This window comes from Cupressus sempervirens, chromosome 2 (assembly GCF_028749045.1).
Source record: "Cupressus sempervirens isolate cs-2001-9-10 chromosome 2, ASM2874904v1, whole genome shotgun sequence".
Classification (NCBI taxonomy): domain Eukaryota; kingdom Viridiplantae; phylum Streptophyta; class Pinopsida; order Cupressales; family Cupressaceae; genus Cupressus; species Cupressus sempervirens.
The window spans coordinates 71,161,188-71,186,599 of NC_143119.1; the positions used below are offsets into that span (position 1 = coordinate 71,161,188).

At 35.9% G+C, this 25,412-nt stretch overlaps 1 protein-coding gene across 1 annotated transcript; it reads right to left on the minus strand.

Moving 5' to 3' along the window:
• Positions 1-21,034: 21,034 nt before the first annotated feature.
• LOC149571094 (uncharacterized) lies at positions 21,035-21,676 on the minus strand. The gene has a single exon (XM_089815676.1). The coding sequence runs from the start codon at positions 21,674-21,676 to the stop codon at positions 21,035-21,037; it is 642 nt and encodes a 213-aa protein (XP_089671802.1).
• Positions 21,677-25,412: the final 3,736 nt, after the last annotated feature.

The window sequence follows — 25,412 nt, forward strand, 5'->3', positions numbered from 1 at the left end:
CTATATGGTGAGTGATCTTCCTCATTTGGGGCAATCCATTAGGTACATTGTCTGATACAATATCAAAAAACTCTCCCAACATATCTACAACTTCTGTAGGTACCTCTACTTCTTCTCAACTATCTTTTGGAATTATAGAAAAATACATATGCTCACACTTCATACCTTTTCTTTTTTATCCTTCAACAACTTCAACTTATGCTTCACCCCATTCTTGGTTAGAGTGTATGTATTTTCTCATCCATCATATACAACATGCCTATCAAAATTACACAACCTTCCTAGAAATATATGACATATGTTTATAGGTATGATATCATAAAGTACCTCATCCTGGTAGCTTCCAATCTTGAACTTCTCTGAGCACTTCTCATTGACCATTACCTTTTGGTCATCTTGCACCCAAGCAATATGATATGGATGCAAGTGTTTCTATCTCTTCATCTTGAATTTTGTGACCATCATTTCAAACACTAGATTGTCAGTACCTCCACCATGAATGATCATATCACAACATTTATCTTCACATCTACACCTTGTGTGAAAGAAGCTCCTTCTTTGATGAAGTTCATTCTCACCACTCAACAGGACTCTTTTGCTAACTAGGACTTCTCCTCTTTCAACATCTTCAGAATGTGATAATCGAGCACCTTCATCAACATGAGAAACTCTGGTCTATCCTTTTGTTCTTTGATCTATCCTTCCTTGGCATTGGGAATATTCAAATTCTCTATGCCCTTCTTCTCTACAATGAAAACATTTCCACAGAAGCCTCCTCTTCTAGATCATTATCCTCTACCTCTTTCTCTTTGATCTCTATTGTTCTGATCATGGAAATGATTGGAATTGTTTCCCCTCCAGCCTCATCCTTATTCTTTTGATCATGATTATGACCTACATAAGATCATCCACCAGATCTTCCTTTGCAATCTCTTCCACTATTCTTTTTGTCAAACTTCTTTCTTAGTTTCTCCTTAACTCTTTGGGAAAACTAGTATACCTCCTCAATACTATTCATTCAAACTAGACTCAACTCATCCTAAATAATTGGTCTTAACCCATTCAGATAACATGCCACTTTCTCCTTATTAGCTTTTACATGTCTAGATCTAATGAGAACTCGATAGAACTCTTCAGTATACTCTTGTACAAATTTTCCTACTTACTTCAACCCTTGCATTTTATTCAATAGATAAAGCTCAGAATCTAGGGGAATGAATTGTCACTTCAGCTTAGCTATCATCTAATCTCATCTGGTTATTTTTTCCTTCCACTTTCTATATGCAATAATTGGACCTCTTGCCACCAAATCTTTGTATGTCCCTTTAGTTTCACCTTTACAAACTTGACCCTATCAGGATCCTCAATATCTTCATACTCAAAGTACTCCTCCAATTCATTAATCCAATCAATTAGTTCCTCTAGGTTAAGATTTCCTAAAAAATGTGAGAACCTCAAACTTAGGTCCATTTTCAATCTTCGAGATGGCCTTAAAAAGCCTCTCTTCCTCTAGGTTTAGAATTGCCTTTGCTTTAGCATTTTCTTCTTCTCCGTCCTCATCCTCACTTTCATCTCTTATAGTAAGATTTATTCCTCTATGCATTTGTTCTTCCAATTCTTTCATTTTTCTTTGGAGGGCTCTAAAACCCTAGTGCAAACTGCATCACAATGGTAAATCTATCTACATGCTCATCCCAAACCATGGTCCTAATGTGAACTACCTCATAGTCAGCAATTTGTCTATACACTCAAGAAATCTAGCACTGATACCACTTGATGAAGCATACTCCTCTTAATACCATAAACCCCTAACAAAAAAATAGAAACAATAGAAAATGTGAGAAGAAAATATGGACTTCTTATTATCACTGCAAATGCAAAATTACATAATCCACATGTACAATATGTTAACCCACATGGGCACCTTGATTATAGTAATCTACAAGACAATGCTACAAACTACCACCCAAAGCTACTCTAGAGAAAAGTTTGGGCCTTTCTTAAATAGATAATTTTATGCTACCCAAGAAGATTCTAGATATTCAAACTTAATACCTAGGGCCAATAGACCCTAACAATACATACAGAGTTAGCCAAATACATCTTTGACTTTTATTTTAGGAATTTTGGGTAGCGCAACTTTAGAAGGTCATAACTCTCGAATCATTGTTCCAATTGGCTATTATAACCACTTTTCAAAAATGCAAGCTCCTGATCTATAGGCTTAGAACCATGTAAGTGCCCATCCATTGAGTTTTCAGACCTCATCTAGGCACTCTAATGCCTCCAATGGCGAGCTTGAAGATTTTCTCCTAAATTTTCTACTAAAAATCTGCAATAACTTCTTTGATACTTATGCTAGAGAAATGAGATTTTTATGGTAGGCTTATACTTCTAAAATGAACTTTCATGTAGAAAATTAGAACATTTTGAGCTCATAAGACAAACTTACTAAAAGTAGTAAGCTCCTAAAAAGAGCAACCTCCTTGTCTCCTAGTCCTTATTAAAATAGAAAAGACCAAAAAAAATTATGGGTGATGCAAGATTGCTCTTACACCTAGGATACTCCTTCATCAAACATCTGACCTTCCTTTATCTTTAATCACACAATCACTTCATTTCACTAACCATTATGCTTATTTCCTATGACCACATGAATTCCTTTATCAATCACCAAGTTGTGGCTTCGAGTACTTTCCAAACTTTTAGGTTTTCATTCCTATGTCTATGCAATTAAACATTATGTAATATTTGACCTTGAGACTTTGCCAAATTGTAACTTGGTTCATTTAATAGCAAGTTAGTTTTTTGACTGTGCGAGCAAAGGAAATTTGTACTCTTTACACCTAGTCACCGCTTCATGGCCTATTCTTACTAACATTTCTTTGACACTGCAACCATGTAGTCTAGCATACTCTACTCGGATCTCAATTGGTTTTCCTAGTCATGGTTTACACATTTCTTTTGATACTTAACCACACAACCCTATGAATAAGGATTTTAATCTTCTTCACCTAGTCACAACTTATCTTCTCTATTGTTTGGCTAACATCACGATTGCATGATTTAACATTTCTTTAACACTTTTTCCTAGTTGCAATCTATGAATTGAACATCCACCCTAATAATGAGACCCTATGAACAAATATTTTTTTTTCATCTTAACTATCTTTCACCTGGTCACATTCTATTTTGCATAACATGACTTAACTACTCTAACCACATGCCTAGGAATAATTTTTAAACATTTAACTTGGTCACTCTTTCACAGTCAAACCTTCTACTTTTCAATTACCCTCATGACCATGCAATTGAAGGTTATTTTCATGATGACTCATTACATCTTTCTTATTTGAGAAACTTACACAATTGAAGTTTGATTAACTACTTCACTCAATTGTGGAATAAAATAATACTAGGAAATTGACTACTTTGACTTGGTGATCAAAGGAGACTTGATTATTTCACAGGGTCACACATTAAAATGCCATGGTTATATGATGAACTTTGACTGTGCAATCAACCTTGATCACCAAGTCAAACAATTAATGTTGGAATTCTTTAGAATAACTAAGAGGATGGGTGAATTAGTTATCCAAGGTCTAGTTGTATAAATAAAACTTTTTAGCTTAGTGAACCCATAAAACATTTATACTCATGCATGCATCCATAAGATTATGCAATCACTTAAAACTTGTAGGTTACTATCAAATCAACTTGCAAAAATGTAAAGCATGAAACATAAAAAATTCGTTAACACACTTGACACAATGATTTACATGAAAATTCAATTTGAGAAAACCACCAGTAACATGCTACTCTTTTCACTCTTCTAAAGTGATGTCCTGTGAAAGGCCAACCTTGTTAAAGGTTATAATACAAACTATTAAATATTACCCTATTAAAGGATTTGAATCACCTTGCTAGAAGTGAGTCTTGTTAGAGGACTTTAGTCGATGCACTTAGAATGCCACCTAGCTAAAGGATTTTAAAATGATTATTAGGTCAACCTAATCCAAAGGATTTACCCTAGACTAATACAATTGTTAGAAAGTAATAGTAGAGCTCTGATCTTATATAACTTACAACTTCATTTTCAAATTATAGATCTCTGTTCATTCCTCCATTCTACTTGGCCTTCATATTTTGCATCTCAGATAACTTATTCACCCTTCAAGCATTCACCTCCTTAAGCCTTCTTGCTTAACATGCCATTACAGACTCTTCTCTTAGGTTAGTTGATGAAGCAAAACCGTTAACTCCTTCTCTTCCTTAGGTTCTTGCACATGACAACCTTTCTTGATGACCATCCATTCCTATAAATAGGAAATTAAGATCTTTTTTTCTCATTCTCCATCGTTTAATTTAGGATTTTGATGGATTAGGTAGGATACAATGTATCTAACTCATATTACATATCTCTTCTAGAATCTATTTTGAATTCATGTCAAAATAGTTTACCTTGAGTTTTGTGTCATGAGCTCATCATCCTTATCTTCCACCTAGTTCACACAATCCAAGAAAACAAAGATGTTAGCTTAGATTCATCAAATCTATGATCTGTAAAATTATGCAATAGCTTGGCATTATCAACCTTCTGATGCTTGACACATACTGTGTTACTCGACATCCTCTATAAAATCACTCAGCATCAACTAAAGTTTATTGATGCTCAACATCAAATGAACTTTACTTGGCATCAACTGACTTACTCATCATCGACTAGAATTTTCTTTTAGTCAGCTCCAACTAACTTTATGCTCAGCTTGCACTGACTTTTCTTGGCACCTACTATCTACTCAATCATGCTTAGCAGACAAACTTTACTTAGCTTGTTCTTCTAACCTTTCTTAGTGTAGCCAACATTTGTAACCTTAAGTAGATTATCAATACATCATGTTATCACTATCTTAAGTAATTCTTATACTTCATTACATAATCACAACTCAACCTTTCCTCTAGGTTCTATTGTTACCTCTTATTGATCAAATCCTCTTCATCAATCAAATAAGTGATAGTACTTAAATCTTATAAGTAGTTGTCTTACTAGAAAATAGCAAGTTTGACATTAGCGACAAAACAATGATTGAAAGACATGGTATTCTTCAACAATCTCCCTCTTTGATTAGCTTTTTCAATCCATTCTCAACTATCTCCCTCTTTGGCATTGATGGCAAACCAAACTGATCAACTAAGTCAATCAAATGATGAACATCTTGTTCAACCAAACTAACTAGGTTAAAATAGTAAGACAATACCAAAAAGAAAACGTGTATCAAAATTTCTCCCTCTATCAGCAACTTACATCTTCTGATTAGGTTACAAAAATCCTTCTTATAACTCCCTCTAAGTTCCTTCTTGTATCTCCCTCTTACTAGGTAAATTAGGATTTCTCCCTCTTTCTTTCATTCTTCTTTATCTTTTTCATCATACATGTGTTATCCTATGATCAACAACATCAGCAATAATCTCCCTCTAAGATCAGTAGAACTCTCTAGCTCTTTGACAAAAATCTCTTGATATCTCCCTCTCATATACTTTCTCTAATAATGATCAGTTTAATGTTCTTTCTCCCTCTTTGACAACAATGCCAAAGACATCATCTTTTTCATGTAGATATAAGCATTTTTGGTTTCTTCAATTTCTCCCTTTGTCATCTTGCTTATGATTGATTTGAAGTTTCAGCACTTTGATTACTTCAGGAAGCTCCTAAAGTAAGATCCATTGCATCAATTTGTAACATATGAAAATCAACTTGTTTAATGTAGGGTAGTTCTCTTGTTACTTAGATAGCCTTTGATAGTGGTATCACCCCTAGTTTGCCTCTTAGATACCCATTATCATCCTTAGGTAATGCTTTTGTGAAGATATCAACAATTTTCTCCTTTGTGTTAACAAATTCCATCTTCACCTCTTTATCTTGAACTATATCTCTCAAGAAATGATACTTGATTGCAATGTGCTTAGTTTTTGTGTGCATCACTAGATTCTTTGACATATTGATAACACTTTTATTATCACAATATAGTATCACTGGTTCTATGATCTCTTTCTTCATTCCCTTGAGTAGAGCTATTTGATCCACACAATGTTTGTACAATTTACAACAGCAACAATCTATTCAACTTTAGCACTAGATTGTGAAGTGTAATTTGTTTCTTACTAGTCCATGTAATTGGTCTCTTGCCTAAGAAAAATGATCCTCCACTAGTGCTCTTTCTATCATCAATTTTCTAGCCCAGCCTACATCAGTGTAGGCTCTTAATTCAAAATTTTCATTCTTCTTATAGTATAGACTAAACTCTTTTGTTTCTTTTAGATATCTCATTATTCTCTTCACAACCATTAAGTGATTCTCCCTAGGATTAATAGAGAATCTTGCAACTATCCCTACAAATAATGCAATATCACATCTACTATGTACTACATATTGCAATTTATCAATCATAGACCTATATAATGTTTGATTCACCTCATCTAAATCATCATTCTTTGACAACTTGTGTCCTATCACCATAGGTGTACTTACTAGTTTGGAATCCTCCAATCCAAAAGTTTTCAATATTTCCTTGACATACTTTGACTGGGTGATGTATATACCATAATTCATTTGATATACTTACAAACCCACAAAAAAATTGGCATCTCCAAACATAGACATCTTGACTTCCAAATATGATATCATCAACAAATATTTCAAATAATAGAATAACTTTTCCTTTTTCTATCTTCACAAGATAATTATGAAGTGTCTCATACCATGCTCTTAGTGTTTGTTTCAAACCACATAGAGCTTTGTGCAATCTACATACCATTTTCTTATTGTTAACATCAAAAAAACCTTCCAGTTTTTCTATGTAAACTTCTTCGTCTAATATGCCATTCACAAATATAAATTTAACATCCACTTGATACAATTTGAAACCTTTGTATGTAGAATAAGCAAGTAGAGTTCTTACTCCTTCCAATCTTGCAACAAGGGAAAATGTCTCTCCATAATCAATTCCTTCTTCTTGTACATATCCCTTGCAAACTAATCTTGATTTATTCCTTGTGACTTCACCATTTTCATCTAACTTGTTTCTAAATACCCACTTGGTGCCAATCACATTTTTGTCTTTTGGTCTAGGAACTAGACTCCATATTTTGTTATTCTCAAAATTTTCAATCTCTTCTTCCATGGCTTTATTCTAGTCAACATCTTCTAATGCATCTCTTACTAATTTGAGCTCCTTCATGCTCATCGAACATGTATCACTTCTTGATCTATTTCTTGTCATTGGTCTAGCATCTTTATCTTTAATGATTTGAGTGGCAGGATGATGTCTTTTAACATATTTGGACAATCTTGGCTCAACTCTTATTTCCTCATTCTATCTTTCAGCTTTAGAATCACTATGTTCATCTCTATCAGGTAGTTTAGCTTCTCTTTCTTATATGCTAACTTCAAAATCAAAATGTGCTCTAGTTCCATTCTATAAATCAGCATCTAATTGTGGCTTAGTTCCTAAATGTAACTCACCATTCATAGGATGTGACTCGACAGTCGCTGAAACTTGCTATTGGTTTGTAGCTTGATTTGTAGCATCTTCTTTAGCAGACATATCTTCATAAAAGTATACAGATGAATTTTATTCTTCTGGTTCTTTCATAGGTTTAGCCTCATGTACTTCTTTATATTCATCAAAGTTTACATTTGCACTTTCCATAACTTTGTTAGTGTTATTATTCAAACACTTATAAGGTTTACTTCTTGTGGAGTAGCCAAAGAATATACCTTCTTCACTTTTTGCATCAAGCTTACCATTCCTAACATCTTTAAGAATGTAACATTTGCTTCCAAATACCTTAAAATAGTTTACATTGGGTGAGTGTCCATACCATAGTTCAAAATGTGTTGAATGAATACCTTTCTTGATTTTCACATAGTTCAAGGTATAGAAAGTAGTACTTATAGCTTCTCATCAATATTTCAAAGCAACATTCTTCTCCATTATGAGTGTTCTAGCATAGTCCATTATAGACCTATTTCTTCTTTTAGAAATCCCATTTTGTGGAGGAGTTTTGGGAGAAGATGTCTATCTTTTGATTCCTTTGTCATTACAGAACATCTCAAACTCATTTGATGTGAATTCTCCTCCTCTATTTGATCTCAAACATTTTAGATTCTTACCTATTTCTTTGTCAACTCTTGCTTAAGTACCACTTAAACATTTAAAAAACATTAGATTTCTATTTTAGAAACATGACTTTCATCATCCTAGAATAATCATCAATAAATAACATAATGTACTTATCTCCTTTGTAGCTTTACACATCAATTGGTCCACACAAGTCAGTATGAACAATCTTTAGTATTCCTTTAGAAGTATAAACTTTACTCTTAAAACTTGACTTTGTCATTTTGCCTAACTAACATTGTTTGCACATTGTATTGTCAAGTATCTTCAACTTTGGCAAACCTCTAACTTTCTTCATGTTACTGATACTAAGGAGTTTTGCATATTAAAGCTTTTGTGGAGAACTTCTATCTTCTTGTCTCATTCTCTCTTGCATGCATGGCTTCCATCATCATGATCCATACTTTGATTTTCATGTTAGTTTAGATCTTGCATTGATAGATTAGAGCTTGCTTTCATAGATTAGATTTCATTTCTTGCATTGTTATCATTTAGATTAGTTTTTCATTTTCATTTCCACACATATTAGATCATTGAATCTCTTGTTTCGTGGTTACTTGCATGGGCACAAACTAGGTCAGACTGAGGGTCTCCATTACAAACCCCCGCACCCCATGAATAGGGAGCTATGAGTCACCATTCGAGACCTCATTTTTGAGAAATCTTGAATAAAATGACTCATAGAAGCATGCCCACATTTTAGGCATACATTTTTGGTGCCCACCTTTGCTTGCTAGATTTTATGCAGATCTATTTGTAGACTCAAGAAAAGGAAAAAAAATAATTCTAGATTTGAAAGATTTGATCATATCTTTCAAACAGCTGAGTATTTTAATCTTTTTTTTTTTTTGGAAGGGTTCTAATATATCAGGGAAGCTTCGGTCCAATTTTTAGATTTTTTTGAAATATTTTCAATTTTTTATGATTTTTCTTTGATTTTTCATAAAAAATCATTTTTGGGAGTAAATTAGCATATTTGTCAAAAACATTTACATTTTTTGAAAGTTCTCTGAATTTTAAATAAATTTGGTTCTTTGTGTTTCAATTTTAGAAGTCATATCAGGGGTCAATAATTCGAGACTCAAAGAAACTCTAGATTTGAAAGATTTGATCATATTTTTTAGCCGGCTAGGTATTTTGATCTAATTTTTTTTTTTTGTAAGCTTTTGATGTATCAGAGAAGTTTTGGTCCAATTTTTAAATTTTTCTAAAATATTGTCTATATTTTATGATTTTTCATGAAAAATTATTTTCGGGAGTAAATTAACATATTTTTAAGAAAAATTTATAGTTTTGGAAAGATCTCAGAGTTTTGAACAAAGTTGATTCTTTGTGTTTTGATTTTAGAGGTCATATTAGGGGTCAATAATTCAATTTGCAAAAACTGGTCTGTTTTGACAAAATGACTTCCTAGAGCACAAATTAAAATATCTTTTCAAAAAAAATTCATTTTTGGAAAGCTCTCTGATTTTTGATAGGGGTTACTTTTCTATATTTTGAGTTTTGGATCCGAATTCATATCATGTAGATCCAATCTTTATGACTAGGTCAAAAATCAATTGAAAAAAATGGCATTTAATGAATAGCTTGCATTTAATTTTTACAATGAATCAATGCATGATGTGAGCTTTCATTTGGATTACTTTATGATTATTATCACTCTTAAAAATCAGATTTTTAGATCTAACTCTAGTTTTGCATGAGTTGACATATATTGCATATCTTTTGTTTGCTTGTGTTGTTTGTTGCTTTGTTCGTTGCGAGCAAGCGATCAAGCGTAAACAGAATGGTACAACAAAGAAAAGATGCATTGCAAGAATTACTAGGTATTTTGTTTGATCTGTAAAACTTTTAGATTTGGGATTAAAATTAAACCTTTCATGTTTTTGGCTTGAGTGTTTTACATGCTTTCATAAAACACATTTCAATTGATGCTCTTAATGGGAAATGAATGAACATACATTTTCTTTCATACAAGTTTGTGTAAGTGAATGCTTGTGTTTAAACCTTAAGTAATTCTTGGTTCCAATATCAAATATCTCATTAAGTGATTGAGGGCATGGATTCATTCCTTGTTTACATAGGGAGTTGAATGCACCACTTTGTGGACTCACTCTATGTTTACTTGGAAAGTTAAATATTCCATTGTTCAACCCTTTTTAATTTATGAGTAGTATTGATTAGTAGTCTTAGATTACTTGTGATTGATCTAGATTGCTATATTGGGTTATTGGACTCGCTAATCCACCGGCCCCTCATTTCCACCCCGTGGTTGCAAGATCAGCACCACATTAAGGGGGAGGGGTCTACAGGAAAGAAGCGTTAATTGCTCCACTAGGCAACCCTTTTGTGCTTTTTGAAACTCACTTATTTTCTAAGGTGTGGACTCACTTTGAGTTGGTGTGATTATCCCCAGGAATACATATCTCTGTTCCATTGTAAGGAAACTTAACGCACTAATGACAAGTAGATGGTACTGCTTGCATATCATGAATCCATGGTCTACCAAGAAAAATGTTGTATGCAAGGGGTCCAGCATCAACTGTTTGGAATAAAACATCTTTTTCCACAGGGCCAATCCTAACAGGAAGGATAGCCAACCCCTTTGAACTTCTCTTTGCCTCATCATAAGCTTTGATAGTAATCTTTCTTTTGCTATCAATAACATGTTCAGAATAACCCAATGTCTTTAAAAGACTCGAAGAACAAATATTAAGCCCAACACCCCCATCTATCAACACACGCCTAACACGGGTCCTATGTATCATAACCTCAATATGAAGGGCAAGATTGTGTGGATGGCTCAAAGATTTATCATCTTCCTCCGAAAAGGAAAGATAATGAGGGCTTGCAATATGATTAACCATATTCTGGAATTGATCAATGTCTAAATTATTGAGGACGTTCGCCATGCGCAAAGCATCCTCAAGGACCTCCTTGTGTCTCGGAGACAACTCTAAAAGCTCAAAGATTGAAATTTGAGCAGGAGTTCTTTGCAATTGATTAACAAGATTATAATTTGACTTGGGATTAACCACTAGTTTTGAAGGAACATTCTTGTATTGCACTTGTTTTGGCTTACTTGGTTGGTTTGAACTAGGTCCTTCGATAACAAGGGGACCTTGACTTCGCGTAACAACATTGAGACTTTGAGAAGAAACTTGCTTAGGTTTACTTGATTGGTTTGAATTGGGTCCTCTAATTACAAGGGGACCTTGAGATGATTCTCTAGAGTGAGCACCCCTTAGCACCAAAATAGGTTTTTCGCCAAAGGTAGGAGAGTTCAAATTTAAATTATAACCATTGGGATCTTTATCTTCCATCATGTTGACACTTTCTTCTACAACCTCAAGCATATTGACAACATTTTTTGCATTTGTATAAGTATAATTGATTGTAGCCCTACCATTCTTAGGTTGGGAAGCTTACCCTTTCTCATACTTGGGCAAAGGCTCTTTGAATGTTGTGTGATCAGCATTGGTATTTAGTCCATCTATTTTAAGTTTTCCATTCTCAATTAGATCTTGAACAATATGCTTGAATCTCCCACATTTTTCAATATTGTGTCCAATGCCATTGTGAAGCTTGCAATAAGCCTTCTCATCCCACCACCATGGCTTAACTTCAGGTATGTAGAACTTTGCAGCATCATAAGGGTGCACAAGATCATGTGCAAGGAGCTTTGTGAATATCTCTTCATATGTCTCACCTAATTGTGTAAAGTTATGTTTCTCTCCTTTAGACCTTTCTTGATATCTTGGTTTGTTACTTTGTTGATTAGCACTAGCCAAATGGAGAACAACTTGGTCTTTAGGGTTTGAGGAATCCACAACTCCATCATTGACCACTTGTTTGTTCTTATTCCAATTTATGTTCTTTCCTTTATCCTTGTTGTTGTTATTATGACCATTATTATTGTTGTTTCCATTTTTTGTCAAAATACTTTGCTCTCTCAAAACATCCTCAATTCTAAATGCAGCTTCAATAATGGTATCAAAGGATTCAAAAACCATCTTCTTAACTTCATACTTCATCTCAAGAACCATATTACTAATGAGGATTTCAATATTTTCTTTCTCAAGAATAGTCCTATAATAACGAGAGCATTGTCGTCTCCATCTTTGTAAGAAAGTAACAAAGGGTTCTCCTTGATTTTGCTTTGTGTGACATAAGTCCAATAGTGAGACAGATCATGAAAGATTGTATGAAAAGTGTCGAACAAATCTTTGAATTAACTCAAGGAATGTCTTAACAGGAGGAGTTATATTGGTAAACCATTCCATGGCTTGAGCCTTAAGACTCCTTGGAAATAATCTCATAAGATATGAGTCCTCATGATGAAACTCAAAACTCATAGTATAGAACTGATGCACAAATCTATATTTATCATATTGGGGGATCTCAACTTTTCTAGGAAAATATTTCATGTCAACACTTTTATCAAAAGGATTTGGACAAATTGAATCAAATGAAAAAGAACTCTTGGGTACCAATATTTGCTTCATTTTTTTCTTCAATTCATAAATTTCTTCTTTCATGGAAGGATCATGCTTTTGAATCTTTTTATCCACATCAAAGTTGTAAGGGGCCTTAGCACCCTTGTTGATTAAACATTGAAAGCATGCATCTCTATTTTGGTCCATATATGCTTCCATACATTGCTGAAAATGTGGATCTTGTGGTATATCCATGAAATCGTCAAAATTATATTCAAATTTGGAGCTACCACCTCCATATTGTGAACCATGATGAGCTTGTTGTGAAGGTTTTCTTGAAACTCTAGGAGATGTTGGTCTCCTATAATAATCTTGTCTTGAAGCTTGACTTCCTCTAGGAGCAGGATGTTGTGAAGATGTTCTTGAATATCTCCCACTTTGTGGAGTCTTGGGAGGGGTAGATGGGGGAGAGTTGTTTTCACCACCAACGTGCACATTGTTGAATTGATTGTCAAGTTGTGAAGTCTTGAAAAAGTCTTGTTCTTCTTGATGGGATTTTCTTTCCATCTCAATAATAACTTGCCTTTCTTCCTCTAGGTGTTGAAATTGTTCTTCTTTCTTAGCTTTTTCTTCTAGAAGGTCTTTTCTTTCATGATCAATTGCTTTGAGCCTTCCACTTCCATAACCTACAGGTGTCATGAGCAGTGTACATGGTCTTGATTGTCTAAACCAATTACCAGTAAATGTTGCATTCACGTGAGCACTAGAAGGCTCACCAATTTGATCATCATGTTGGGCTTCCTCTTCTTGATAGGCATAATGTCTTCCTTTCTCATCCCTTTGATGTGCATCCAAATACCTATCCTCAATAAGAGGTGAAGTTGGTCTACTTCCACGAGTGGGATCACCACTCAAAAGGTCAACATTATACTCACTACTTTGATTCTTCTTGTATGGCGCTCTTGTAAAACTCATATCCATAGCTGAATGAGGTGATGCTAAGGGTGTACTCAACTCAATAAGATCACCACTAGGGTCACACAAAACTTTTGGAATACTCTCAAGTGATTGAATAGACATAGGTTCCTTTCCCTTACATCTTCTACGAGTTTGAACTAAGGGTAATTGTTTAAAGACAACTTGAGATTGCTTTCCTTGATCTACTTGATATCTTGTTGTAACCAGCATGAAAGTAAAGGTACTAATTGATAGGATAACCCTAAGAAACATTGATACCAAACTAGGATAGTAAAAGCACTAACTTGTTCAAAAGAGATGTGATAAGATAGAATTTTGCAATAGGCATAAACCAACACTGCCACAGAGGTGCTCACAACTTTGGGTGAATACCTTAGCACATATGGACCAGGAGGATGATTTACCCAAATTATAAATAATTAAAATTGATTTTTTTTTTTAATGAAAGTGAATGGACAAGAGATTACTAAGACTCTCCAAGTGTAATATCAAAGGATCCAAGTGTATATCTTTCTCAACAAGGACGGTTTCTAACTCACCAACTCCAAACAAGGTCTCTTGTGAAATCAATGACTACTAATTCAAGAGGTCAAAGCACAATAACCTAAGGTGCAAAAAATACTTCTAACAATGCGGTAAGTAGCCTAATCCAAATAGGATCAACCTAGGGAGACTAGAAATAATGGGATAACAAAGTTATTTGATCGTAAAGGCTTAGCTCAAGAACTTAGATTTTGTTCATTTTAAATATCCAACTAGATGTATCAATAGATTCTCTATCATGAACCAAGCACACAAGATAGAAATCAAGGATTTCAAGCAAACAGTCTTTAAACAATGAGCAAGGGGAAAAGCAACCTTGCGCATGAACAAGTATAGTGACTTAGTATTTCTACTCCTTAAAGGTTCTACTTGTGTATGTTCTTGACAATGTTTTAGCAGGCACTTAGAACACAACAACACCTTATCAAGTTGTCTACAAGGATATACGTGGATTTCTAAAAGGAGTCCTCGATATACGCAAGGTACGTGAGGCCCAAATTCATAGATGAGAAGAATTCAAAATCACACAGCTGGGGGGAGACGGTAACCCAAATCTCCTCTTTCACTTCTCAAAGGTATAAAGTTCTTTGAGGCTTAGCCAAGAGTGATATCAAACTCAATTCCCAAGAGAGGTGTCTTTGGATTCACCTCTCGATATTTATACTCCGTCGGAATACAAAAGTTGAGGTCATCCCAAGGGGTGATGAAATCCCCAAGCAGGCCTCCTAGAAATAAAAAACTAAGTAATTCACTATCAAAAGTATTTAGAGCACTAAAGGTGGAACATTTAACTCTTCAAGTAAATGCGAAGTGAGTCCAAAAGTGGAACATTTAACCCTTTAAGATAATGTGAAGTGAGTTCAAAAGTGGAACATTTAACCCTTCAAGAGAATGTGAAGTGAGTCCAAAAGTGGAACATTTAACCCTTCACACCAACTCAAAGTGACTCCACACCTTAGAAAACAAGTGAGTTCCAAAAAGCACAAAAGGGTTACCTAGTGGAGCAATTAATGCTTCTTTCCTATAGACCCCTCCCCCTTAATGTGGTGCTGATTTTGCAACTACGGGATGGAAACGAGGGGCCGGCGGATTAGTGAGTCTAATAACCCAAGATAGAAATCTAGATCAATCACAAGTAATATAAGACTGCTAATCAATATTACTCACAAATGAAAATGGGTTGAACAGTGGAATATTTAACTTTCCAAGTAAACATAAAGCGAGTCCACAAAGTGGTGCATTCAACTCCCTATGTAAACAAGGAATGAATCCATGCCCTCAATCACTTAATGAGATATTTGATATTGGAACCAAGAATTACTTAAGGTTTAAACACAAGCATTCACTTACACAAACTTGTATGAAAGAAAATCTATGTTCATTCATTTCTCATTAAGAGCATCAATTGAAATGTGTTTTATGAAAGCATGTAAAACACTCAAGCCAAACACATGAGAGGTTTAATTTTAATCCCAAATCTAAAGGTTTTAGAGATAAAAAAAAATACCTGGTAATCCTTGCAACGTGTCTTTTCTTTGTTGTACCTTTCATTTACGCTTGATCGCTCGCTCGTAACTAACAAAGCAACAAACAACACAAGCAAACACAAGATATGCAATATATGTCAACTCATGCAAAACTAGAGTTAGATCTAGAAATTTGATTTTTAAGAGTGATAATAATTAGCAAGTAATTCAAATGAAAGCTCACATTATGCATTTATTCATTGTAAAAATTAAATGCAAGCTATTCATTAAATGCCATTTTTTTCAATTAATTTTTTACCTAGTCATAAAGATTGAATTTACATGATATGAATTCGGATCCAAAACTAAAAATATAGAAAAGTAACCCCTATCAAAAATCAGATAGCTTTCCAAAACTCCAAATTTTTTGAAAAGATCTTTTAAGTTGTGCTCTAGGAAGTCATTTTGTCAAAACAGACCAGTTTTTGCAAATCGAATTATTGACCCCTAATATGACCTCTAAAATCAAAACACAAAGAACAAACTTTGTTCAAAATTTTGAGATCTTTCCAAAACTATAAAATTCTCAAAAAAATATGTTAATTTACTCTCGAAAATAATTTTTCATAAAAAATCAATGAAAAATCATAAAATATCAAAAATATTTCAGAAAAATCTAAAAATTATATTGAAGCTTCTCAGATGCATCCAAAGCTTACAAAAAAAAATTTAGATCAAAACATTTAGCCAGCTAAAAAATATGATCAAATCTTTCAAATCTAGGGTTTCTTTGAGTCTCAAATTATTGACCCCTAATATGACCTCTAAAATTGAAACACAAAGAACCAACTTTATTTAAAATTCAAAGATATTTCCAAAAATGTAAATTTGTCTGAAAAATATGCTAATTTACTCCTGAAAATGATTTTTTATGAAAAATCAAGGAAAAATCATAGAAAAGCAAAAATATTTTTAAAAAATTTATAACGTGGACTAAAGCTTCCCTGATATATTAGAACCTTGCAAAAAAAAATTTAGATTAATATACCCAGCCGTTTGAAAGATATGATCAAATCTTTCAAATCTAGAATTTTTTTTTTTTTTTTTTTGAGTCTACAAACAGATTTGCATAAAATCCAGCAAGCAAAGGTGGGTTGCTCCATGGTAGGTGGAAAAAATGTATGCCTAAAATGTGGGCACACTTCTATGAGTCATTATATTCAAGATTTCTCAAAAATGATGTCTCGAATGGCGACTCATAGCTCCCTATTCATGGGGTGCAGGGGTTTGTAATGGAGGCCCTCAGTCTGACCTAGTTTGTGCCCATGCAAGTACACTATGAAACAAGAGATTCAATGATCTAATATGCATGCAAATGAAAATAAAAAACTAGTCTAAATGATAACAATTCAAAACAATGCAAGAAGTGAAATCTTATCTATGAAAAAAAATAACAATGTAGATTTAATCTATGAAAGCAAGATCTAATCTATCAATGCAAGATCTAAGCTAACATGAAAATCAAAGTATGGATCATGATGATGGAAGCCATGCATGCAAGAGAGAATGAGACAAGAAGATAGAAGTTCTCCACGAAAGTTTTAATATTCAAAACTCTTTCAAAAATCATTCTCCAAACTTGCAACATAACAATAGCATAATAATGGGTGTCTAAAATGAGGAGAGGGCTCTCCCTTATAAAGAAGATTGGACGATCTAGATTGAGAGGAAAAAAAGATATAATCAATGGTGGAGAAATAATGATCCATGTGAACTAAAGATCCACCAATGAGAAAAGTGGAGTGGTTGAGAAGAAAGTGGAGAAAGGATGAAGATAAGTCCCATGTTAAGTGTAGATAAAAGATTTATTTAATTTTTTATTTTTTTTAACTCCTTTTTCATCAAAAAGATATTTAAGTGAAATATTTTATTTAATTAAGAGGGAGCAAGTTCTTTTAATTAAATAGGAAATATTTAATCAAATTAAAAGAGGGTTTTTTCTCTTAATTAATTAAATATAGATGAATTATTTAATTAAAAGAGAGGTTTTCTTTTAATTAAACGAGGACTTATTTTATTTAATTAAAAGAGAGCAAGTTCTTTTTTTTTCTTTTTTCTTTTTGAAAAAGAGTGGTAAAAATTTATTCACTCAAAGCAAAGTTACAGGGAAAAGGCCAAAGCCCAAATAGGTATTACATATTCCCATCCTCTAGTAACATCTGATCAATGATCTCACAATACTCAAAAAGTAACTCATCCCTACCATTAATAACCCATCCTTCCCCATTCTCCGAAGCTCACTTTGCAATACAATCCACTACTTTGTTCCATTCGTGAGGGACATGACAAAAGGAGACCAATTCCAATGAATTACATATAGCAAGAACTTGTCTACCCAGGGAGGCAAGTTGCCAGCTTACATCTTCCAACCTTTGGTTATTCAACATATCCACCACAATCTGAGAGTCAGACTCACAGATGATCTTCTGCCACCCTAAATAACATCCATGCTCAATAGCAACTTTAATAGCTAGGGCCTCCATCAAATTATTAGATTGTTGACCCTTATAAACAGAGAGGAGAAAAATCACACCACCATCATTATTCCTACCAATAGCCCCAATACCAGCATGACTTGGGTTCCCAGGAGATGACCCATTAGTATTGATCTTCAAGAAACTAGTTGGAGGAGAAGACCACCTCCCATCTCGATGCACCCGCTGCTTACCATGACTTGGTCTTTTACTGGGAGTACATCCTTGCCAGTTATCACTTAGGTTCAAATTCTTAACAATAACTTGATCCCCAGGATCAATATTGCCAGACACATCGCACTTTGCATAGATTGTCTCCTGGAGCCTATTAAGAATCAACTTCCATAATTGGGAACTTCCTAATTTGGAATCACAAAAGATTCTGTGATTCCTTTCTAGCAGAGATTCCAAAGAATGAAGATTGGACCCACCAACCAAGCAGTTTGTAAGAAGGAGGTCTTTGCAGGAGGTCTGCCCAAGCTTTCCCAAAACTCAATAGTGGAAGAAGCATGAATACACCCATGACACCAAGCCTCCCACCATCTATTCCATATCTCCCTCAAAAAAGGGTAGAGAAAAAATAAGTGGGAGACACACTCTTCATTGTGCATACACAGGATGCAAACCGAAGGTCCCTAAAAACCTCGTTTGTGAAGATTCTCCCAAGTGAGGCATTTCTTCTAAGCCAACAACTATAAGAAGAAGTTACACTTGGGCCACGAAAAATTGTTCCAAACCTTCTTCCACCAGTTCACTTCAACCAGACTGTGTAAGTTCCTTTAAAGAATAGCATAGCCTTGAGCCACTGTATATTTACCTTTTGGACTAGGACTCCATGCCAAGCTATCCCTCCCATTGAAAGAGCTACACAACCTATCCTCTAGAAATCTACCAAGAAGGGATCGATCCTCATCAGAGCCACCCATTGACCACTCATGAGGGTCCTTCTAGCAAGTTATCTCAACTTGCCCCCGGTGCTTAACAGTCTTAAAATGCTCCACTTTAAACCAACCTGCCTCAATGAAAGAATGGGAAAGGGGAAGAAGCTGGGGGTAACTAGAGCGAATGGGAGGATGGCCATCCCAGGAGTCCTACCAAAACAAAGTATCCGAGCCTTTGTTACAAACCCAGAAGAGCCCCTCCTTAACTAGTTGGGCTCCCTTCTTAAGAGTATCCCAAATACAGGAGCCTTTCCCCATCAAAGGAAAATGAAGCACCTCAAAGAAATCCACACCAATAAAGTACTTATGGGAAAGGATCTTAGCCCAATCTTTATCTTGATTGTTACACCAACGCCAGTATAATTTGGCAGCCAAGGCCGTGACAACAAGCGCCATCGAGTGAAGCCCAAGGCCACCCGCATGTTTCGGCCTACACACATACTCCCACCTGACCAGGCTCCACTTCAAGGATAAGAGGTTGCCAGACCATAGGAATTGTTGAGATAAGGCATTAAATTTCCGCACAAAATTAGAAGGGGGGACTTGAACACAACACCTGTAAATGGGAAGAGATTGCGCCACAGTCTTTAGCAACACCACTCTCCCAGTCGAAGATAACCATCTATAAGTCCAATGACTAACCTTATTCTTGAATTTTTCTAAAATAGCCTGCCAGTAAGCCATCCACTTAGCACCTAAGACCAAAGGAACCCCCAGATACATCAGAGGAAGGGAACCAATTTGGAATCTAAGAATTTTGGCAATCCTATTCTAGATAAGCCGAGGAGTATTAAAGAAATAAATAGAGGACTTGTCTTCATTAATTTTCTGTCTTGAGGCTTTCAGATAGATATCCAAAGCTTTCCTAACATTCACTGCCTCATTGATTCTAGCCATGCCCATCAATTCGGTATCATCCACAAACTGAAGATGAGAATAAGAAGGAAGGTTCCTATTCCAATTCCAACCATGAATAAAACCCTGCTGCACTTGAGCTTTTAAAAATCTACCAAGACCTTCAGCCATGATAATGAACAAGTAGGGAGATAGGGGGTCCCCTTGTCGGAGTCCCCGAGAGGCACCAAACAGCTCTGAAGGCTCTCCATTAATGAGAACTGAGAAGGAGGGTGAAGTCACATAGCTAAGAACCCATTCGACCCATTCCACAGCAAACTCAAAAGTCAAAAGAACTTTTTGTAAGAACTCCCAACTCACTCTATCATAAGCCTTGGCCATGTCCAATTTAATGAACATAGCTTTCTCCTTAGAAGTAGCCATAGAGTGGACCACCTCCATTGCTATCACAATTCCATCTAAAATTTGTCTTATGTCCACAAATCCACCCTGTTCAGCAGAGATCAAAAGACCAAGAAATGGCTTGAGCCTCTCAGCAATCAATTTGGTGATGATCTTGTAAACAACATTGCATAATGCTATAGGCTTGAATTGATCCAACCGATTAGCCCCTTCCTTCTTAGGTATAAGAGCCAAGCAGGTAGAATTTAAAGACTTCAGCATTTGTTTATTGTTGTATGATTCCTAGACCATGTCTAGGAGATCATACTTTATTATCTCCCAGAACTCTTGGAAAAACTCAATCGAAAACCCATCTGGACCAGGGGCCTTACCTTTCTTCATATTAAACACAATTTTCTCCACCTCAAGAAGTGAGAAAGGTCTTAAGAGTTCATCATTCATCTCTGTAGAGACTAGGTGAGGGATACAATCCAATATGTCCTACTCCTTAGGCCCAACACAAGGATCCTCCCTAGAGAAGAGAGTAGAGAAGTAATTGACTGCTTCCCTAGAAATATTTGCCCAAGAACAAATCTGAATTCCATCCTCTAAAACAAGAGAGGAGATAGAGTTTCCATGCCTTTGGGCCTTGACAGAGTTGTGGAAAAAGGCAGTGTTCCTATCCCCTTTCTGGAACCAGTCAATATGGGATTTTTGTTTCTAGAAAATTTCCTCCTGAAGCTCCCATTCTTCCAGCTCCTTAAGAGCTAGGGACTCAGCTTTAATCATCTCAAAATTCAACCCTTGGTCTCGAATTTGATGGGTAATCATATCTAGCTTGGTTTGAGTAGCAGTCTTTTGGACATGTAGATACCCGAAGCACTGTTTATTCCATCTCTTGAGCTTGTATTTCACATGTTGAAGCCTCTTACTAAAATTATACATGGCTATACCATGATTTGGCATCCCCTCAACCCACCAATCCACCATAAGGTCAGGTAAATACAGGTCTCTAAGCCACATCAGCTGGAATTTGAAAGAGGGATTCCTAGTGACTCTGTATGAAGTGATGCAAAGCTTAACAGGCCAATGATCCGAACCCCTCCAGTCAAGAATTTTAGAGCTGGTGATCCACCTATTGTCCATCCAATAACAGGAAACCAAAAATCTATCAAGCCTTTCCAAGATAGCCTCACCCCCACATCTACGATTATTCCAAGTAAATACACCATTAACTGGTTTCACATCAATGAGAAGCAATGAGCCAATCATATCTTTGAGCAAATTTGAGGACTGATCCAGCATGGCTAACCCTCCTCTTTTTTCCTCTAGGCTAATGACTACATTAAAATCTCCTGCCATGATCCATGGGAGAAAAGGTTCCAGGGATCTGATGAATCTTATATGAGTCCATAACTGGGATTTACTTGGAAAGTCTGTAGGAGCATAAATATTGGAAAAGAAACATCTTTCTCCATTCTCAAGGCTAGTGGCAACCAAGGAAATGGAAGCCCGATTGGAGATCCACCATAATGGGAGATCTTCCTTGGGTCCCATAAGCACGCCACCCCTCCTGAACTATTCATGGCACCCACCCCCTGCCAAGAGCCTTGGGGCCAGATAAATGTAGCACAATTAGCCAATCCATCTAGTGAAAGTTTAGTTTCTTGAATGAAGACCATATCAGGAGACTGAGACTCAACTAATCTACAAACAACCTTTTGTCTAGGGATGTTGTTCAACCCCCTTACATTCCATGATATTACAATCATTTATGGGGTTGAGAAAAATCAGAATCAATGGGTCTCACAGACCCAGACTCAACCAAAGTTTCCCACATTATCTTCACTTTCTCTTGATCAGTTTTCGTACCACTTTTTACTGGTTTATCTAAAGGCCCCTTTTTGAAAGGTTTTTGCTGAATGCCTAAAACAGTAGGAGCCTTATTATTTTTCCCATAGTCTGATGTCCCCTTAGACCTTCGGGAGTCAGTGGCCACCAAAACTGGTTCCAACAAATCCTGTGAACCACGAAGATCCCCGCTATCCTGAACAAGAGGGGGCAAGTCAATATCCAACTGCTCAGCTTGTAGGTCCCCTGTCACTGGAATCTGATCATCTCTCTACATATCTCATTCTTGATTCTCATGCTGACCTATGGCCTTAGAAGAGAGCTTGACTAGGATGCCTTCCTCTTGGATCATGTCTCCAAGAGCCTCAAACTTGTTAAATGTGCCATCAGTCCGCCTGTCTATCCAAGTTCTCTTCTTACCTTTGCCCTTATTGCAAGACTTAACCTAAGTAAATCCCTCACTATCAAGGGGTCCATTAGATACCTTGGCCTTTCCCTTATCCTCCCTAAGGAGACTAGAAGCACCCAAAGAAGGGTTCTTATACCTGGGGCATTTACGAAGAAGATGCCCATATTCATGACAAATTTTGCATCTAAATGGAAGGGTCTCATAATCCAGCTATTGAATCCAAACAACAGACCCCAAACATATCTCCATAGAATCTAGCAATGGATTATTTAAATCAACTTCTTGATAGAGGGCCACACCACCCTTACCCACTCACAATCAAGAAAGCAACAATATCGAGACCAAAAAAAATGCTTCACAAGAAATTTTATTATACTTGAAGATCCTTACAACACCCACAAGATGATATCAAGCTTCTCCTTGAGCTTCCACTCCTGTATCTTCTCCTTGAGCTTCTACTCCTCAAGCTTCCCCCTTGAGCTCCTACTCCTCAAGCTCCTCCTTCTCGAGCTTCATTACAAATGATAATAAGCCTTGCTTAAATAGGCACTTCTAACCCAAGACATTACAAACACAACCAATGTGGGATAAAGGGTAAATACAACTATCTTTAAATAAATATTAAATTCCCACCCAAATATAACTAAGCACCCAACAAATATTAAATACATGATTTATCCAAAACCTTCTAGAATTTCCACCTACACACCTCGATTAATGGAATGACAACTATTTTTCTTATTTTTCTATTTTATGCCACCTATGCACCTCGAAAATAAAAATCCTCTTTTTTATTTTTTATTATTTCTCCTCTAATTTTCATCACTTTTCTCTCTCCTCCAGAATTTTTTTTTTTTTTTTTCCAATAATTTTCCAATGTAAGATGCTCCTGCATCAGACTCCCCCGGTAGATAGAAAAGTGTGTCCCACACTTGGACGCCAAAAAGAAAATCTACGACCATCTTCATCTTCACCAAAGGCTTCCACCTCAATAGGGACAAGAAAACCTCCATACAAATCTTCCACATCTGCATCACTCTATCAAACACTAGAATCTCAACCATCCAATCAACATGCTCATGCCCAAGAACAAACTGAACATAATTCTTCATCAACAAACCCTCATTCACATCAGCAACTAGTGAATTCACACCCATAGCAACAAACTCCACATCATCAACCACATGTAGATCTCCATCAACACATGCCAAACTCTCAACACCAGCAACCTCATTGCTCACAACAAGATGCTCTGCAATACATAACTCACCCCCAACAACTGGATCATCCACCTCCAAGTGCTCCATAATCTCCATGTCAGATTCAACCAATTGATCATGAAAACCAACCTCAATCCCAACATCAACAACATTAGGAATATCTTCAGCAACAACCTCTAGTTGCTCTGCAGGTTCTGCATCAAGCTCCACAAACTGATCAGCAAAACCATCCTCTTCCACCTTGACCTTCTTAGCTTTACCATCCAACCGAGCAAACATCTTAGAAAAATTCCTCTCCACTATATCATGGATTTTCGCAATCATCTTAGGGTCCAATCCTCTTGGAGCCATCTTCCAAAAATTTAGCAAACCCTAAACAAATCCACCAATCTAAAAGATCAATCAACCACAAGATCAACTTTCTTTGCAAATCCTGGTGTAAACTGCCTCACGTTTGGCGATCTGTCCACACACTCAAGAACTCCTGCTCTGATACCACTGATAGAGGGCCACACCACCCTTACCCACTCACAATCAAGAAAGCAACAATATCGAGACCAAAAAAAATGCTTCACAAGAAATTTTATTATACTTGAAGATCCTTACAACACCCACAAGATGATATCAAGCTTCTCCTTGAGCTTCCACTCCTCGAGCTTCTCCTTGAGCTTCTACTCCTCAAGCTTCCCCCTTGAGCTTCTACTCCTCAAGCTCCTCCTTCTCGAGCTTCATTACAAATGATAATAAGCCTTGCTTAAATAGGCACTTCTAACCCAAGACATTACAAACACAACCAATGTGGGATAAAGGGTAAATACAACTATCTTTAAATAAATATTAAATTCCCACCCAAATATAACTAAGCACCCAACAAATATTAAATACATGATTTATCCAAAACCTTCTAGAATTTCCACCTACACACCTCGATTAATGGAATGACAACTATTTTTCTTATTTTTCTATTTTATGCCACCTATGCACCTCGAAAATAAAAATCCTCTTTTTTATTTTTTATTATTTCTCCTCTAATTTTTGTCACTTTTCTCTCTCCTCCAGAATTTTTTTTTTTTTTCCAATAATTTTCCAATGCAAGATGCTCCTGCATCACTTCTACAGAAATACGAGCAAAAGAGATTACCTTTTGATCTTGAGTCTGTGTAGCCACTTCCACAGGTTTTCCAAGAAGCATAGAGATTGAGTGAAGAATATCTTCCCTCTAGAATTCCAATGGAAGTCTCAGCAAGAAAACCCACACTGGGAACCGAGAGGGGATTTCCTCGGCAGAGTTAAAGCCCATGTGCCAAGGCTTGACAAATAGCCCGACCTGGTTAAAGAAATAAGGGCCACCTTCAAAGGCCTTATTCCTATCTGACATGCAGGAAAAGATAACCATGAAGTAATTGTTAGCCGCTAACAGAATCTCCATATCTCCCTCTAGGTTCAACACACGATGAGCCCAGGAATCCAACACAGGCAGCGACAAGTGAAGGCCCAAAAATTTGCAAATAAGAGCATGATTGCTCTAGTACTCGACATCCTCTAAAATCTGTTCAGGTTTAATAACCAAGATTGGCTGGACCTCAGCTTTTTGCAAGCATCCATTAGTTTTTTGTAA